At 40.8% G+C, this 20,211-nt stretch overlaps 1 protein-coding gene across 2 annotated transcripts in view; it reads left to right on the top strand.

The window, feature by feature from the left end:
* ttc7a (tetratricopeptide repeat domain 7A) overlaps positions 1-20,211 on the top strand; it is a 120,402-nt gene that overhangs the window by 70,594 nt on the left and 29,597 nt on the right. For both annotated transcript variants that reach the window (XM_041251392.1, XM_041251391.1), the window contains one exon: positions 1,525-1,727. In XM_041251392.1, coding sequence (XP_041107326.1) covers positions 1,525-1,727 — 203 coding nt within the window. The remainder of the gene's footprint in view (positions 1-1,524; positions 1,728-20,211) is intronic.

The raw sequence follows: 20,211 nt of genomic DNA, 5'->3' as shown, positions 1-20,211 counted from the left end.
AATAAAGTTCTGTATTCATGTTCAAGACTGACATTAAAGAATAACAGTGGAGAATAGATGCATACATATCAAACTGTCTTATTCATAAAAACAGACTTAAAAAAAAACAACATTATTTAAAGTTATAGCTTTTTGAGTAAGGCCCATTGTATATTACATGTAGGAGAAACACTGATCGATTTAATTTACCAGTTCTCCATGTTCTGTTTCGCGAGTATTCATTTCACTAAGATCAGATTGTCTTAGCAGCAGAGATATAAAGGAAATCCAAAAGCCAGTAGAACATGTAGTGAATGTGAAAGGGACTTTATAACTTGTACATTTCATTTCAGACCTATTTTATATATTTCTTGCATCTCATGTGTGCTGTGTGATTCTCTAGCGCTGTTTCTGCTTAGATCACTCTGGCTTTGCTTACCAACTACTCACACACTATATTTCTATACACTATACAAAAGACTCCTGGAGAAGCCTGTTACCATTGCACTGTTCAGTGCAGCATTGTGCACTGTGCAGCACTGGTGCTCTTCTCTCTCAGCCTTGAGGAGTCACTTCAGAAGCACTTTTTTGCTGGAATATTTTATAAGCAAACAGCTAAGCTGATTTAATTTGATTTGATTTGATTATACAGAACACACAAAACAGATAAGAAATTTAATATTTAGAGAAAATACATGATGTGAAGTATCCCATTACCTGTGGTCACAACAAGCAAGATTCACTGTCTGTTGTTTTGAATCCAGTGTCCAATCAGTCCCTTTTCACTCAGCCGGCAGTGTCTCTTAGTGGTTAATTAAACTCAACACTCCTCCAGTCCTGGGATGTCTTTAATGTTCGCACTCCCCTTAGCTGCTTTAGGTTGCCATGGTAACACCAGACTTGGCAACACTACAAACACGGCAACAAGAGTATTTTAAGATGCTGTATTGTTCACAGACACGGCACTGCACGGGATAGTATAAAAAAACAACTGAACAATTTTGACATGTTTGCAGTCCAATGCATTGAATATGCCCCCCCGATCTAACAAAGCTATAGAAGGTCTTACATGCAGTACAACATGCCATCAAAGAACAAATAAGAACATGTCGGAGAGTCAGAAGTAAGAAATTTCAAAACACATCTGGTGGTGCTGTGGGCTAATTCACCAGTCCTTCTCTGGAGATCTGGGTTCATAATTGGCTTAGCCATTAAAAAAGTTCTTATAGTAGAAGCCTAGTAAAGTGTAGTAAAGTATAGTGAAAAAGCATGGTAAAGCACAGGTGAGCATTGTAAAGAATAGAGAGGTATAGTAAAGAATATTAATAAACATGACAAACCAAGGTAAACTATGGTAAATGCACAGTATAACCATGGGAAAAGCATGATAGAAATGCAAAAATATCCTGGTAAACTTTTATAATGGAGGTTACAAGTGAAAGGTTTGAGCATTGTCCTTAGTAGATGTTATTCCACATCTCAACCATGTGTGACTTATAGCCAGTATCACAGGGATATACTATACTTTTTCTCTGTTTTCCATAGCTGAGCTGTTCATGGAGCAGCAGCAGCTGAAGGAGGCCTCGTTCTGTGTGCAGGAGGCGGGGGCGATCTTCCCGGTGTCCCACAGCGTGCTGCTGATGCGCGGCCGGCTGGCGGAGCTGAAGGGCAGCATGGAGGAGGCCAAGCAGCTGTACGACGAAGCCCTGAGCATCAACCCCCAGGGGGTGCGCATCCTGCAGAGCCTGGTGAGCTGGGACATTATTACATTGTAACATCTCTGGGTGACTACTTCATCTAGTCAAAATACTTACCAATGGAGAGCAGGCTGAGACATGCAGTCCAGAGCTCTCTTGTTGGAATCCCTGTAGTGCAGATCTTGTTTGGGAGACCACATGGAGCATGCAGTGGCCTATATGCGCTGATATAATGCTCCCAAATAAAAAAAAAAAAAAAAAAGATAGTTTGGTAGTATATTTCTCGCAGCCTCCCCTCCTTCTCTTCTCTGTCAGACTGTATAAAGAAAAGGATGGTAGCACAGCATGGGTCATTATGATCATGCCACACTCAATGTTTAGAAAACATTCCCCTGTGAATTGACAAGACAATGTGCTGGAGTTGCTGAGTGCTGGACCCCTTGTTTAACTAGCGCACCCTCTCCTCCAATCCATGGATGCCACACCGTTAACCTTCTGGGTCAATGATTTAGTGTACCGTAGCTCAGTCCTCTTTCTAGATGGCCGACTTCCACCTAACCCTGGGAATGAACTGTTGGGCAATCCAGTCCAGGGTACTCTGTTCCCTTTACTCAGCACCCTCACAGGTCGGGAAGGCGATCTAACACCAAGAATCATTCGATCTCTCTCACAGGATGTTATAACAACACAAATGTACCGATACACTGTGGCTAATCAAGCTGTAAAAACAACAGGGGATGAGGGTGGCAGTGTCATTTTATTTTATTTCACCAACATTACATTAATAATCATAATCCCTTGTAACAGCCCTCTGCCTTAACCCTGTACGTCACAAACGAACACAGCAGAAGATGATAAATACACAGCTGCCTCTCTGCCGCTTTCATTGCATTTGATAAAACAGAGTAATCTGTCAGAGAGGATCTCAACCTATCTGCAGATTTCACAGTTTCTAGTGAGAAGAGAGGGAAGCATAGGAGACTGTGTGGTCCAGTAGTTAAATGCACTGTGGTTCAGTGGTTAAAGGACTTGTAACGAGGAGGTTCCCCGGATCAAATCCTGGCTCACTCACTGACTCACTGTGTGACCCTGAGCAAGTCACTTCGCCTCCCTGTGCTCCGTCTTTTGGGTGAGACGTTGCTGTAAACGACTCTGCAGCTGATGCATAGTTCACACACCCTAGTCTCTGTAAGTCACCTTGGTGTCTGCTAAATAAACAAATAATAATAGTAATGTATGTGAACTGCTGGCTTTAAGTTTCCTACAAACTGTATTGAAGCACAATAAAAACAATGAAGTGTATTATTATTAGAGAGGTAAAGATTATCCTTCTGTACATTTGGCACAATCCTTATAAAAGTTTCCCATAATAAAAGCAAAGTTTAATAAAGCACAGTGAAAGCATATGTAAGAATTGTAAAGACCAGCAAGGCATGGCAAAGCATATTGAAAAAAAAAAACCCCAAAACAACAACATAAAAACCTGTGGTAAACTATGGTAAATGCATAGGATAACTGATGGGAAAGCATGGCAAAAAAAGCTGTAAAGCTGTAAAGCTGTAAAATTATTGGAGATTTTCATGCAACCCAACAGGTAAGGATATTGTTTTTCCTCCCACAGGCACGAGTCCTTTTAGCACAGTGATGTAATTAATAGAGGAGCTGAGTCAGTTCCGTGGCAGATTAATGTGCAGCTAACTTGTATGCAGGTACGTCAGGGTGGTCTGAATGCAGTTACTAAGCGCAATGCATTCTGAAATGTCACACTACTCTATACCCTATTCACTTTTTTTCAAGTATTGTTGTAGTGCACTTCAGAGCAGTATTAGATACTGTATGGTTGTGAAAGGTAAAGAGTGAAGGGGTGAGGCTCATATGGAAGTGGGTGTGTGGGTGTATTTCACTGAAGCTTCATTGGGGTTGGCTGCATTGCCAGCCTATATAGGGACAGAGAAGCCACAGACAGAGGTGCGGCTGAGCCTAGCGACAGGCTGGAGAACAAGAGACCATTGATTGCATGATCGCTGTGTCCTTGTATTTATTATAATAATAGCTTCTCCTGTGCAGCACTGTGAAGGACAAGGGCAGTTCACTGTTTACCAGGTCGTTGGCTTCAGTAGATAGCCCAGTATAATAAACAAAGAAATCCAAAATTAGACCCTTTAGATATGCTCCCGGAGCGTTAACGCTGAGAACAACACATCCTTTCAACAGGCCTCTCTTAACACTTGCTGTATAAATATTAATCAAGCAGCTGGAGGGACGGATCATTGTGAATGGCTGTCAAAATTAGATTGGCTTATAATGACAAACAAAAACGTTTAATTAGCAAAAGACACAGATGTAGGAATGACAGGAGGGAGACGAGCTGAGATCATGTAGCTTTAGCTCCGCACAGGCATTAAACACTGTAGCACTGGTATCTCTTAATTGTTTCATGTAATTGATCATTAGATTATTTAGTCTGTCTTTGCTTGGCTTTGAGCCTGTCTGGATCATTTTAACTGCCTAGGACTGAGACTTCCCATTCCACTCGAAGCATGTGACCTTGAACACTGCTGGCCCCACCTACTCTAGAGTCTTGCAATCAGTGTTGCCAACCTTGTGATTTTGTCGCTAGATCTAGCGACTTTTGGGCTCCCCTAGAGACAAAAACAATGTCAGAGCGACTAGCGACAAATCTAATGACTTTCATTGCCGACAACAGGGCTTTTCAGATAAAGAAGTCACCAAATTGTGTCATCAACATCAGTCACAAGCAGCTCAATATACCATACTTCTCCCTTCCTGAAGTATCCAGTGGTAGTGTTCTTGTAGTGCAGATTTCCGCAGTTCTGCACAGATCTGCTCAGTTCTGGACAGAATCGCAGAGATGCGCATTCTTCAAGGGCTGCTGCGTGACGCCACTCAAATCCACTCTCAGAAATCTGTGCAGATCCTGCGCAGCCCAGCGCAGCTTTGAAAAGTTGCTGCAGAGCTGGGTGTGTCTGTGAACCAGAGATCACAAGTGACCTGCTAATCATAATGCAAATAACTACAACTGCAGCCCCTTTGCTAACAGAAGTGAACAACATCAATTATTAAAACAGACATAATGTAGTAAATCAGTGATAAGTGATGTATAATGTTACAATAAAGTTAATCAGTTACATTAAACTGACTCTTTATAGGTAGATAATCCTGACAAATATAAAACGTTTATTTTTGGTGACTTTAGAATGTCCAAATGGCAACATCTGGCGACTTTGTGAATTTCTCTGGCGACTTCTTGCTTTGTGGAGTTGGCAGCATTGCTTGCAATGGAATGGGCTGAAAACACACCTAGAATATGCTTGTTGATTACGTGATTTGATTTAAGTGAGTTCCCAACAGCTGTTGTTTTTTTTTTTTTTTATTATTATTTATTAGTCACCAGTTAGTTTTTTGTTGTTTTCTCCCCAGTTTAGAAGTGTCCAATTATTATGTTTAGCTCAGCTCACCACTACCCAGCAGTCTTAGTTTTGTTTTTGCAAGTCTTCCCTCGGGTCAATAATTTTCCCTCCTCTTCAATCCGTATTTACTATGTATCTATGGATAAGTACTATAATTGCATCTCACCCCATATAAAAAAGGGATTATTACCTTACAACCAGCACTCTAGATAAGGTTTTGGGTCTGGGAGTAACTTACCCTCTAATTTTAACACTAAGAGTAAAATGTATTTTCAGTTAAAATGGAGGTAAAATGCAACATTGCCTTGAAGTCATGAGTAATCTCGATCAATACTCTTTAATGGTAATGGGGTAGGCATTAAAAAAAGAGCCTTACATTTTAACTGCAATGTTACTTTGAGCTACTGTACAACCACACGTGTGTTCTACAAGGTTATTTATCGACACAGCACTTTCTTTTGTTTTTAGGCATCACACTGACTTAATTACATTACTTATATTTTAACATTACATTCTTAAACTCAGTGAACCTGTTAAAACACCAATGTAAAGCCATACAGATTAAATAGTAAAGAAATGTGTTAATAAGTTATAAGTTTGTTTAATATTATAGGCACCTTTTTTTTAGAGGTTGTCTCTGACGATGGTTCCAGTTGGGTTTGTAGCTGGATTGTGGTGTTTACCCTTCAACCTGTGTAGCTTTGAATTTTTCTTATTGTTACTGTGATTGACTGAAAAGACAACAGGTCTAGCCAGAGATTGGATAATGTTTGTTGGTTGTCTTTTCTTGTGTACAGTATCCTAGTAACTGAAGACATTGTATTCTGGGAGATGTAGTTGAAGACATTGTATTCTGGGAGATGTAGTTGAAGACATTGTATTCTGGGAGATGTAGTTGTTAGTGGACGTTTTTTTGACCAGTACAAAGCATCTTCTCCCAACTTTCCTCAAGATGGATCAATGTCAAAACAACACTGAGCCAGGAGCAAAACCACTGGAAATTATGCCAACTCAAAGATGTCCTCACAACTATGGAATTCTGTCTTAAACTGCTTCAGATTAACATCAATATTCCACTGTTAAAATATGGATGTTATAAGAACATAAGAACATAAGAACATAAGAAAGTTTACAAACGAGAGGAGGCCATTCGGCCCATCTTGCTCGTTTGGTTGTTAGTAGCTTATTGATCCCAAAATCTCATCAAGCAGCTTCTTGAAGGATCCCAGGGTGTCAGCTTCAACAACATTACTGGGGAGTTGATTCCAGACCCTCACAATTCTCTGTGTAAAAAAGTGTCTCCTATTTTCTGTTCTGAATGCCCCTTTTTCTAAACTCCATTTGTGACCCCTGGTCCTTGTTTCTTTTTTCAGGCTGAAAAAGTCCCTTGGGTCGACACTGTCAATACCTTTTAGAATTTTGAATGCTTGAATTAGGTCGCCACGTAGTCTTCTTTGTTCAAGACTGAACAGATTCAATTCTTTTAGCCTGTCTGCATATGACATGCCTTTTAAGCCCGGAATAATTCTGGTCGCTCTTCTTTGCACTCTTTCTAGAGCAGCAATATCTTTTTTATAGCGAGGTGACCAGAACTGAACACAATATTCAAGATGAGGTCTTACAAGTGCATTGTACAGTTTTAACATTACTTCCCTTGATTTAAATTCAACACTTTTCACAATGTATCCGAGTATCTTGTTAGCCTTTTTTATAGCTTCCCCACATTGTCTAGATGAAGACATTTCTGAGTCAACAAAAACTCCTAGGTCTTTTTCATAGATTCCTTCTCCAATTTCAATATCTCCCATATGATATTTATAATGTACATTTTTATTTCCTGCGTGCAGTACCTTACACTTTTCTCTATTAAATGTCATTTGCCATGTATCTGCCCAGTTCTGAATCTTGTCTAGATCATTTTGAATGACCTTTGCTGCTGCAACAGTGTTTGCCACTCCTCCTACTTTTGTGTCGTCTGCAAATTTAACAAGTTTGCTTACTATACCAGAATCTAAATCATTAATGTAGATTAGGAATAGCAGAGGACCTAATACTGATCCCTGTGGTACACCGCTGGTTACCACACTCCATTCTGAGGTTTTTCCTCTAATCAGTACTTTCTGTTTTCTACATGTTAACCACTCCCTAATCCATGTACATGTGTTTCCTTGAATCCCAACTGCGTTCAGTTTGAGAATTAATCTTTTGTGCGGGACTTTGTCAAAAGCTTTCTGGAAATCTAAATAAACCATGTCATATGCTTTGCAATTATCCATTATCGATGTTGCATCCTCAAAAAAATCAAGCAAGTTAGTTAGGCACGATCTCCCTTTCCTAAAACCATGTTGACTGTCTCCCAGTACCCTGTTACCATATAGGTAATTTTCCATTTTGGATCTTATTATAGTTTCCATAAGTTTGCATATAATAGAAGTCAGGCTTACTGGTCTGTAGTTACCTGGTTCAGTTTATGGTTGAATTGTTTGTATTGATAATGTTGCTGACCACTTGTGCTCATTCTCTTAACTGATCCCTGGGTCCTGCAAAGTATTTTTACCCATTCAATTAAATGTATTCAATGTATAGTATTTATACAGCGCATTTCATACAACAGCAGTACAAATTATAATTACAAAGTCCTTAATCTTGACTTAAAAATATTGACCGACGCAGCATCTCTGATTGACAAGGGCAACGAGTTACACAATCTGGGGGCTATAACTAAATAACTGTTGGGCAAGAAAAAACCCAGCCTTTGTGTATGAGAAATGACCAGGTTGTGTCTGCTGGATGATTGCATATTCATAGTGCTCACTGCAACCATGACCCCGACGTGAGTCTCAATCTCTGCACTTCAGTTAGAATTCTGCAGAGGCTAGACAGATAAAACCCTTAGAGAATAACAAGAGTGTTCCACTTGTGTTCAGTACATACTACAGCTTATCAAACATGTCTTTAAAAATAACAGACCACCCTCTTTTTGTTAACCCAGGTAGTCTTTGTTTGTCTTGTTTTTATCTAATTGTGAAGCTCATCCTAGCAGATTGCAGCTAACCATGGTCAGACAGATGCATTCTCCTGGTCTATCACAAGTAAGAATCCACCGAGACACAATCAAGCTAGAAGTGAACCTTGCAGTCCATTGATGCTGCACAACTGGGAGAACTGGTGCAAACTTGCCAGTTGTAAAATAATTTACTGGTAATGATCCACACTGCTGGGGGAGCATTCTGGCAGCATGGGCTACTTATATTAATGACCAGGGATGGGGGCCGTGAAGAACACAACCTGGGCTTCTTCATCTTCAGGGACTGAGAAAATGGGACGAGAGCAGCATCTCACTCAGTATTATAGAGCAGCAAAGACAGCGGCAAACTGCTCACCCATCGCTTTGGGGAAATTACTGACGTTTTGCAACTTGGAAAATAACCAAGCGGCAGATAGAAATCGCAAGTGTAAAAATACTACTGCTGTAGAGAATATTATAGAATAGTCCATGTTTTTGTTTCAGTCTAGAAATGATATATCTCTGGTAGTTATTGTACATCCGAGTAAATGACCAACACAACAATATTACCTCTATCATCACTAAGTAATGTGACAAGAAGACAGCCCTGCTATAACTTATTGAATAGATTCATGTCTGGCTTCACAGACCACACCAGTGACTACTTTGCCTGAAGTAACAGTAGGTTGTACAAGACAAGATTAGTGCTAAATGTGGTCTGATAGACTAGCTGTTAGTGTCTTAAATGGAAAAACAACTGTCTGATTGTGGATAACTTATTTAATGCCTTTATCTCATAAATATATAATGCAAACAATGACAATTTCTTTAGGTAAGTCAAATTACAGAGTTTACTTAATAACACTCATTCCATCACTGCATAAACAATAGACAGTAGTCAAACTATATATAAGATAACAGCGCTGGACTGATCAGATATACCTGTATACCGGGAGCGTTCTCTCAAGGCAGGGCTGGAGGTCCTCTTCAGGAGCTGTATTCCCCGAATCGCTCACTTGTACAACAGGTACTCTGCCTTTTTGTACTCACAAAAATAACCTTACTGTCCCAACATAAGCGTATGTATTCTAAACTGATTGGCTGTCTAAGCTTGCCCAAACCACGTTTTCCTCTAAATGGGTACGACTGTTGTTGCTATGATCTTATTCCAATCATTCTATCACTGTTGTGCTTTTATTATTCTTTTTAATCTCAGTGTGACAGTGTAGTGTTGCAGTCCCAGATGGTATTGGCAGGGACAGAGACTCAGAGACAAGGAAAATGCAGTTTAAGAGCTGGTGCACATTTTATCTAAACACAAAAATAACAACAATCAAAAACAGACAAAACCAGGACAACATGTTAAATGAATGATGCCATATAGAGCTATATTACCACAGTAAAGGACCTGGGGCAGGAGGAGCCTTACTGCTGCTCATTTTTATTAGTGAAAGAGCCAGCATTGGTGCATGTGTACTCATTGTTCATCGTTGTTATGGAACTGCAATGACTATAGATGTGTATGGATGCTCATCTTGTGCAAGATTGTGGTCACCAACAGTGAATAAAAAACAGAGACATTCTGGAAGCTTTTTTTAAAGTTACAAACCTTCTAAAGACAATTCAAATATATTCTTCTTTGCTTTTTTTTGTTTGCGTTGTTTTGTTTCATGACTTACCGCTTGCTTATGCTTCTCATAAAGTACAGAGACAGCTCAGTCAGTCCGTAAGTCAGTTAGATTAAATAAGGACTAATGTACATCCAACTGCCCATAAAAAGGCTGCAGTTCCTAGGAGGGGCTCTGATATGAATCCTAACAGAATGTTTTAAGGGACCACTTAAGAATGTCAGTGCTGCCATGTTTCGGAAATCTGACCATGTATTAACCCGGAATAAGAACTATTATTGGCTGTTGTCAGGTCAGGTTTTGTTTTATCAATCTGCTGCTGGTGGATCAGGTAACCATGAAACGTGTGTTGGTTGTATTTATTTCTCTCGTCTGGCAGCTATTGTATAAACACATATTTTGTAGTCTGTACCTGATTCTTACAAAACAACTTCTAAAACTGTACTGAATTCCCCTCCCTTGGGTCTCTGGTAAATGGATTGTGAATAACCCAGCTTCACAGTAAACGGCCCGCTTTTCCTTTCAACAGCTATCTTTTGCATCTCTTTCGGGTACGTTGCTCAACAGGGTTATTTTAATAAATGTAATAAAGTACAATGATAAAAGCAGGACTGAGTGGTGTGCAGGTTGGGTCCTGGCTGAGGAGTGAGTGGTGTGCAGGTTGGGTCCTGGCTGAGGAGTGAGTGGTGTGCAGGTTGGGTCCTGGCTGAGGAGTGAGTGGTGTGCAGGTTGGGTCCTGGCTGAGGAGTGAGTGGTGTGCAGGTTGGGTCCTGGCTGAGGAGTGAGTGGTGTGCAGGTTGGGTCCTGGCTGAGGAGTGAGTAGTGTGCAGTTTGGGTCCTGGCTGAGGAGTGAGTAGTGTGCAGTTTGGGTCCTGGCTGAGGAGTGAGTAGTGTGCAGTTTGGGTCCTGGCTGAGGAGTGAGTGGTGTGCAGGTTGGGTCCTGGCTGAGGAGTGAGTGGTGTGCAGGTTGGGTCCTGGCTGAGGAGTGAGTGGTGTGCAGGTTGGGTCCTGGCTGAGGAGTGAGTGGTATGCAGGTTGGGTCCTGGCTGAGGAGTGAGTGGTGTGCAGGTTGGGTCGTGCAGTCAGGGGTGTGTAGGATTACATCCTGGCTGTACAAAGCTAGCAGTCTTCTTTTAGGAATTGCATGGAGTGTTGTATTGCCGCTGGCACTCCCACATATTAGGGAGGGAAATATTGTCTGGGATTGTTTCTCCTCAATGCTTACAGTGGCTCTACTGGTAAAGCTCCTGGTGTAAAGAGGAAGTTGGCTGTTGTGGGATTGGAGGACACCCACGGACTTTCACTTCTCTCTCTCTCTCTCTCTCTCTCTCTCTCTCTCTCTCTCTCTCTCTCTCTCTCTCTCTCTCTCTGCATACCCAATCCTTATTGGAAATGCTGTATAGCTATACAGGACAGGTGCATGCAATGCGACTGCATACCCAATCCTTTTTGGAAATGCTGCATAGATATACAATACAGGTGCATACAATGCGACTGCACACCCAATCCTTATTGGAAAATTTTTCCGCTGTGCTGAAAAGGCAATACAAGTTGGAGCTGCTTTGGCTTTCATTCACCCAGTGCTGAATGAACAAGCTGGATAATGAGCAGATGTAAATATTGATCAAATGAACGCCTGTCAGCAAAACTTCTAAAGGACATGACAGATGATAATTGAGAAGCAGGGGCTATTGTTGTAGCTGCTGAACGATGGAACGATTGTCCAATACAAACTGGTGCTTTAGAGCTGTGTAGATACTTAAGGACTTCAATAGCCCTGTTCAGTTTTACACTAAAATCTACCCCGTTTCTTTTAACTAAATTCTTTCATAGTTTAGTCTTCTGTGCCCCAGGATTAAATTATAATTATGAAACCGCTACGCTTATATCGGCTTTTATAAAACACCACAAGTCAACCATAGTCTTTTGAAGTAAGTCACACACTGTGTATGTTGGAAGGCCACTCGTTTTAAAGGGTGGTAAATGTTAATGCATCGCACATGGGCAGTGATCATGCTTGAGCTTTAACATTCAGCACCACAGACAGCACTCTGTGGTTTGAGTCCCTGCTGTTTGTTACAGTGTGTTTGCCAGGCAGTGATACAAATAAACATTGTGATCACACTTCATTTGCATCAAGTGTTCTCCAAAGACATTTAATTAACATGTCAAAAGAGACCCATATCTCTGGTTAGCAGCGCCTCTTCTAATTATTTCAGACCCAAATTAACTTCTGAATGTAACAGAACAATGGGTCGTCTGGCTTTGTTCAAGGGTAATCGATAATGAAGCTGATAACAGCTCACAGGAAATAGGTGGATAATGTGTACCAAGTCGCAATTAAATATCTCAGACAGAAGATACAGCACTTTGGGTCTGAAATGCTGGTAATGGCAATTATATACCGTAGCACAGACAATTGGTTGGTGTGCTAAAACATATTATTCAGCTATTTATAAATGTCTTACTGCTTTTTTGTGATACTCTCTTATCACGTAGGTAGGTTGCATGCGGGTCTATTTGAGAAAAGAGTTGGAGGAAAGGTTTTTGTGTAAAGTAATGCAAATGTATAAACATCTAAGTTCCTACACAATTCAAATCCACTCCAAAGGGGCAACTATTCGCAGACACTGGCGCACGACCATATATCTGAAACAGAAAGAGTACCTGCATTTTCACAGTAAGCAGTGTGTACCTGGTCTATAGGACTGAGATTCCACAGTAAGCAGTGTGTACCTGGTCTATAAGACTGAGATTCCACAGTAAGCAGTGTGTACCTGGTCTATAGGACTGAGATTCCACAGTAAGCAGTGTGTACCTGGTCTATAAGACTGAGATTCCACAGTAAGCAGTGTCTACCTGGTCTATAAGACTGAGATTCCACAGTAAGCAGTGTGTACCTGGTCTATAAGACTGAGATTCCACAGTAAGCAGTGTGTACCTGGTCTATAAGACTGAGATTCCACAGTAAGCAGTGTGTACCTGGTCTATAAGACTGAGATTCCACAGTAAGCAGTGTGTACCTGGTCTATAAGACTGAGATTCCACAGTAAGCAGTGTGTACCTGGTCTATAAGACTGAGATTCCACAGTAAGCAGTGTGTACCTGGTCTATAAGACTGAGATTCCACAGTAAGCAGTGTGTACCTGGTCTATAAGACTGAGATTCCACAGTAAGCAGTGTGTACCTGGTCTATAAGACTGAGATTCCACAGTAAGCAGTGTGTACCTGGTCTATAAGACTGAGATTCCACAGTAAGCAGTGTGTACCTGGTCTATAAGACTGAGATTCCACAGTAAGCAGTGTGTACCTGGTCTATAAGACTGAGATTCCACAGTAAGCAGTGTGTACCTGGTCTATAAGACTGAGATTCCACAGTAAGCAGTGTGTACCTGGTCTATAAGACTGAGATTCCACAGTAAGCAGTGTGTACCTGGTCTATAAGACTGAGATTCCACAGTAAGCAGTGTGTACCTGGTCTATAAGACTGAGATTCCACAGTAAGCAGTGTGTACCTGGTCTATAAGACTGAGATTCCACAGTAAGCAGTGTGTACCTGGTCTATAATACTGAGATTCCACAGTAAGCAGTGTGTACCTGGTCTATAAGACTGAGATTCCACAGTAAGCAGTGTGTACCTGGTCTATAAGACTGAGATTCCACAGTAAGCATCTCACCCCAGACTGTTCAGTGTGCAGTATTTACATATCTCACCCCAGACTGTTCAGTGTGCAGTATTTACACATCTCACCCCAGTTTAGAGCTATGATCACAACCAAGTTCTTTGTATGTCAGGTTGTCATGTCTTGATTATAGCTTTTAAGCCAGGATACCTCCTAGACCAGACCTTAATCTAAGAAAGTGGACCCATGCCAATATTCAGCAGCTATGCGGTTTCTGATATAACACAGTAATCGCTGTCAAAGACACTATGTCCAGAAGCTCAATCATTCAGAGACAGACGACACTGTGACTGTTGTAGCAAGTGTCTCCAGGAGTGTGGGTGTGATTGTGAGTGCCATCAGCATTCATAAGACTGAGGGAAGGCAAGGCGGTGGGGGGCATTTTATAAACAGAAGAAATAACAAAAAAGACCCTAACATGGATCCCCCCCAAGCTGGTTTTTATTGATGACGCATATCCACTTGCAGCCAAATGTTGGAATGTGTTACATAAATAGGACTGGAGCAGTTACATAGTTGTTATGCCCTGTTGTGTCTTCCAAGCCTTGCTGTTAGAGAAGACGCTGGAGTTCATACCAACATCTTTCTGCAAGACCGGATGAGTAATGTTCTGTCTCAGAGAGACCAGACAGGCGTACATTGAGTTTGTTTACATCAGCAAAAGCAAGGTGTATGGCTTCCAGCAATACTCCATGAGGGCCACTCTCTGTCACTCCCTTTGAAGACCACCTGAGCTTCTCCCTCTATTATGATCAGCCCCCTATTCATACTATTCTACTCAATGTAATTAGTATATTAGTAAACCATCCTACACAATACATTAACACAGAAACCAAAAGAAAACAGTTGGAATTATTTAAGAGAGAGAGAAGACACAGTTGTGAGTGGTGAGTGTATGGAATGGGTTACCTTGCAATGCTGTTGATACTAAATCACTGGGATCCTTTTAGACCTGGCTTGAGCACTGATGTGCTGAATGACCTGTCCTTGCTGGTAATTCTTTACTCCTGTGATCACATGGACATGCTCAATCTTCCCTTAGCCACCAGGACATGTAGCAAAAACCCTACTAACCCTACTAACAGGAAACATTTCCAGCTGATTAGATAATGCAAATACATTATTTATATTACTCCAGCCTTTCTGTCACATTAAAGGATGGCCTAGCAACAAGAGAATGTATTCTGTTTAGCCTGGTACATACCGTATGACAAATATATTACTAACAGTACATGGGGGCTTAGGGAAACAAGGTGGGGGGGGGGGGGGGGGGGGGGTTGGCACGGGTAAGGGGGGGTTTGGGTGAATTCCAAGGCAAGGTAACAGAAGTCAATATGTTAGTCTGCTAGTAAGAGATCGTCTCCAAAGTCAGAAGTTCCACCACACAGTTTTTATTGGAACGTTGCTATCAAATTAAAAAGATAAATCAAAGTATATCTTAGGAGGGCCATATTTATATTGGATTCCGCCAGCTTTGATTTAGTGCACAAGATACCGCAGGGTGTTGATCAAACCTCTGCACTGAGACAATGCACTCTGCTTGTGGAGGGGATCCAGCCACAGTGGGAGCTTTTTATATATTGTTTAGATGGTAGCAGCTTATTCAGAGCTTAGGCAGTGCTTCGTTGGCAAAGGTGTAAGTGAAATGGATTCTGATTGAAGGAACTGGGAATAACTTGAGTTCCACCTTTGAGCTGGAGCCCTTTGATTAAAACCAGAGAACATTAAAGACACCCTAAATCTTGTAATGCCATCAGTACAGTAGGTGCCTTCTCCTCCCTTTGCCTTAAGATCTGACATCTCTGTATTATACCCCCTATCCTCACACACATTACACCTGCACTATGTGTCAGTCCTGCCAACTCAATCAACACATAACACTTGCTGTACATCCCTGTGGCAAAGTGGTTAATAGTGTGCAGGTGCAGGAATGCAGCAGTGATCAATGAACAGACAGATAATGATAATTCAGGTGCAAAGATATTTTATTTGTAAATCCAAAGTCTGATGACACAAATACAGCGAACAATAACAATACTAACAGGCAACACAGCAGTGTGTGTTGTTCTGTTTTAATCCACGGGTTGGTCCCGAAATAATAATAGTCCTATTTTTAAATCCTCACATGTAACAGAAAACACAAACACAAGTCCCCAGTTAGTGTGATAGTGGTGTAAATACAGTTTATTAGTGAACAAGGTGCAGTGCTGTCCGAGTTTAGTGCTGGCCTTTAGCGACTGCTCCGGATCGTGTTAACCGTCTAGTAACAACAAACAAACAGTTTTTAGACATGACACTCACGATTACAATACAAGTCTCTCCTTCCAGTTTAGCATTTAACCATAACAAGGAACAAATCACTTTGTTACGCCCCCTTTTGTAGCGTCAATCATGACCCCTTGGTTAACTAGTGCAACTGCTCCTCCAATCCGCAGCTGCCACGTCGTTTCCCTTCTGGATCGATGATTTAATGTATCGTAGCTCCGCCCCCTTTCTAGATGACCGACTTCCGTCTAACCCTGGGAATGAGTTGTTTGGCCATCCAGTCCAGGGCACTCTGTACCCTTTACACAGCGCCCTCACAGGTCGTGAGAGAGATTTACTACTAAAACTTATTTTGTCTCTGTCACAAGCCCTTATAAAAGTTTAACACAGTATTGTTGTTTTTTACCATGCTTTACCCTATGGTTGCACTGCATTTGCTATAGTTTAGTGTGGTTTGCCATGTTTTTTAATATGCTTTACCATATCTCTCTGTGCTTTACAATGCTTGCCTATGCGTTACCACGCTTCAGTAGGTTATCAGTAGAAACTAGGAAAATACCCTTAAATGACTTATAAAAACTCCTATCGCTGCAGCTGCACTCTAGTCATGTTATCATAAGTGCAGCTCATTTTTATTGAGTCGAAAATTTGCTTAAAAGGTTGTGCGGAGTTGAGAAGTGTTTCAATATTTCTCAGGTTTTTTGGAAGCACTGCAGATGGTTTATTGAACTGTGGCCTTTCATTAGTACGCTTCATTGATAATTAGATCAGACTCAGTGATGAGGAAAAGGTTCTTTCTGAACACATTAGCTTCTTGGCATAGTGCTTAAAAAACACAACCCCTCTCTGAAACTGAGAACATCTCACAGTCGAGCTAAACTGCATCTATGATGGCTCATAAACCAAAAGGTCTTCCTGGCATTAGATATTATCTACTTACAAATACCTCAGCCATCCTTGGAGACTTCCAATAGCTTGAACCCTAATAAAAGGCTGGTTTGAACTATAATACCTAATGGCAGCCTGTCCTCCCAAATGAACCTGTTCAGTGCCTCCAACAAAAGGTCTTAATTCCAAATACAATACAATTCCAATTAACGACCTATGTCAAAAAGTGTTTTGTTTATTTTTGTGTACTAAACATAATACAGTTATAGTTTACAGCAAATTGATTTGAAAAAATGTGGTAGTAATATTTTTTTTACATTCAGACACAGCTGATGAAAATGCCCCCCTCTATTTAGCTGCCCAACTCATGCTGAAAAGCCATTGAGTGTATCTTTCCTCCATTGAGGAAGTTATATGGTTGAGTTTGAATATAATGGATAAAACAGACAGTCACCATCCACAGTTACAAAGACTGAACCTCCCTTTTATCCAGCAACCTGTCCTCTATTTACTGCAGGCATCATCACTAACTAGCTGTTCCATAAACCCTAGCATTTGATCGGCTTCCTCGTGTTCTGTGTGCAGCCTTGTCAGTACACACAATTAACAGTATGAAATTAGTAGGCTTGCACAGGGAGAGTTAGTCTCTGAGAATCACATCAAAGACTCAGTCATGCTACCGCTGCTGTGAGCTGATGTTCTCTTTTCATTGCAGCAGTCACTTTGACAGCAGCTTCATCACAGTGGATGGTGCAGCTTAGCCTTTGGCTGCATTGGTTTTTGTTCTCTAGCTGAGGGAGAATTACAGTATGCAGCACTTGCCACTTTCTTGTTAAGTACAGCTTAACCCTCTAAACACTGGATGCAGGCCATCTTTTTAGATTGTCAGTTTCTGCAATCCGGTTGAACCCTGCTTCTCATAACAGGCGGAGATGAATTTGCAGCTCTTTTATTTTTTAAATGATTTTATTATTCTTTCTTATAATAAATGAACTGTCAAGCTGTGGTCAGTACTTGCCTTGGCACAATTCTAGAATACTGCTGTATACCATGAACAAGGGCTCTCGTTTCTGCCTGTGCCAAGGGGCAGGAGGAGATGTGAAAGGCAGACAGTTTTGCAGCTGCAGTAAGAGAAAGTTGGCATGAAAGTGAGATGTGAATGAAGTGAATGGGTTTTATCTGAACTGAGTGGCAGGAATATCAATGTCTTGGCACAGGGTATAAGGGAGGAGAAACAGTGACTCAGTGGCTGTGCAATGTGAAAATTGCAATTAATTTAAAATAGTAAGAGAAAAGGAACCTGTATGGTAAATTCATGAGGCTTTTTAGAAGTTGTTTAAGATGCCTAATTAAAGCACAAAATATTGAACACCCTGAGGTTTTCATGCAGGTAGGTGTGTATATATATATATATATATATATATATATATATAATATATATATATATATATATATATATATATATATATATATATATATCACTCAATTTTTCAAGGTGGGGTATCCAAAGCATAATCAACAAATACAGAGAAACATCATCTATAATTGACAAACCCAGGACTGGAAGACCCAACAAGCCGTCTAACAAGGATGAGCAATACTGGAAGATAATATCCATAAGGAATAGAAAGAAAACAACCATTGAATTGACAACAGAACTGGCAGAGGTGTTGCTGTCCATGAAATCAACAGTACGAAGGTCACTTTTGAAATCACGACTTAAAGGATGTGTTGCAGTAAGAATACCTCTGTTAAGAAAGGGGAACAAGACTAAAAGGCTAAAATATGCACAAGAACACAGAAACTGGACTATGGAACAATGGTCAAAGGTGCTTTGGACTGTTGATGGATGGACAATGACACCTGTGCCTTCTGCCAGTTCTGTTGTCAATTCAATGGTTGTTTTCTTTCTATTCCTTATCGATATTATCTTCCAGTATTGCTCATCCTTGTTAGACGGCTTGTTGGGTCTTCCAGTCCTGGGTTTGTCAATTATAGATGATGTTTCTCTGTATTTGTTGATTATGCTTCGGATACCACACCTTGAAAATCGAGTGATGCGAGCTATTTCACTCAATCTTTTTCCTTCTTTATGCAAGTCAAAGTTGTTATAAAGTAGAAAACACTAGTGGAGGCTCATAATGCATCAGAGTAGAAAAATGCAACATTCTGACTTCGTGAACGTGTGTGTGTGTTATATATATATATATATATATATATATATATATATATCCACCCATTATCTGTAACCACTTAATCTGATAGAGGGTCACAGTGAGCCAGAGCCTAACCCAGGGCTGCAAGGCAAGATTACACCCTGGATGGGATGCCAGTCACAGGACAACTAAAGGGCAATTTAGAGAGGCCAAGCCATCTAGTCTTTGGACTGTGGAAGGAAGCCAGAGTACCCGGAGAAAACTGGGGAGCATGCAAACTCCACATAGACGGAACCTTGAGGCCAGAATTGAACCCAGGACCCTGGTGTTGTGAGGCAGTAGCAGTAACCACCGTGCCACCATACTGCCCTTAGATATATATAGTGTTATTGCCATTTGTTAGACTTAATGTTATAGATTAATATATGTATCCTATCCTTTCAAAAGCTATTGCTAACCTGTGTTTGATTAGTAAAGAGCAGTCAGTCATGCAATTGTGGCATGCAGTCTGAATTACAGTTTGTTCTCACTTCATGAGTGACTAATGGCTAAACTAAATCTGTACCTCTGCCCTGTACATGATGAGAGTGATATATATATGGAGATTTATATATATAATATATATCACTATAATATATATATATATATATATATATATATAAGAGAGAGAGAGAGAGAGAGAGAGAGAGAGAGAGAGAGAGAGAGAGAGGTTCAGTGTTAGCTTGGCATGAGCTCACCAATCAACTGATGCAACTCATCATTTTGAATAATAGGGCTATTTAACCACTTCATTATTTTAATGGAACAGAAAAAGTCAACTCACACAAGGGCTGTTGCTGAGCATGCAGCTTTTCTAACTAACCAAACAGACAACTAGAAAGCGTGGTGTAAGCACATAGGCATCTGTTTATTATATGACAAGCAGAATCTTTCTGATGGATTCCAAATCCTGGTGTCCAGCGATAACATGACACAGTGCAGTTTAGATAAACAAACAACAGCAACAATATGATTGATTTGGCCAGAAGTCAGACTTAGAGCTGAAGCAGTTCCATAACCACTGCCGGTAAAATACCCTTAACTCCATTGACTTGTTACACCCTGTAGCTGAAACGTTATACTCATTGCAGCCACAAACTCCAAACCCCTGAACCAAGACCAATCTGTTGTCCTCTCATGCTTAACCTCCAGTCTCTTTGCTCAGTATGCGTCCAGCATTTACCAATCTCTTTGCTCAGTATGAGTCCAGCATTTACCAGTCTCTTTGCTCAGTATGCGTCCAGCATTTACCAGTCTCTTTGCTCAGTATGGACTGGTTTTGCACTGGTTTGTACCAATCGCCTTGCTCCGTATGGACTAGTTTTGCACTGGATTTTAACAGTCTCTTTGCTCAGTATGCCGGTGGTTTTGGGCTGGTTTTACCAGTCTCTGCTCAGTATGCCAGTGGTTTTGGGCTGGTTTTACCAGTCTCTTTGCT

This window comes from Polyodon spathula, chromosome 5 (genome assembly GCF_017654505.1).
Source record: "Polyodon spathula isolate WHYD16114869_AA chromosome 5, ASM1765450v1, whole genome shotgun sequence".
In the NCBI taxonomy this organism is placed as follows: Eukaryota; Metazoa; Chordata; class Actinopteri; order Acipenseriformes; family Polyodontidae; genus Polyodon; species Polyodon spathula.
Note: the sequence above shows the minus strand (reverse complement) of the source record. Positions and strands in the feature narration are given on the sequence as shown.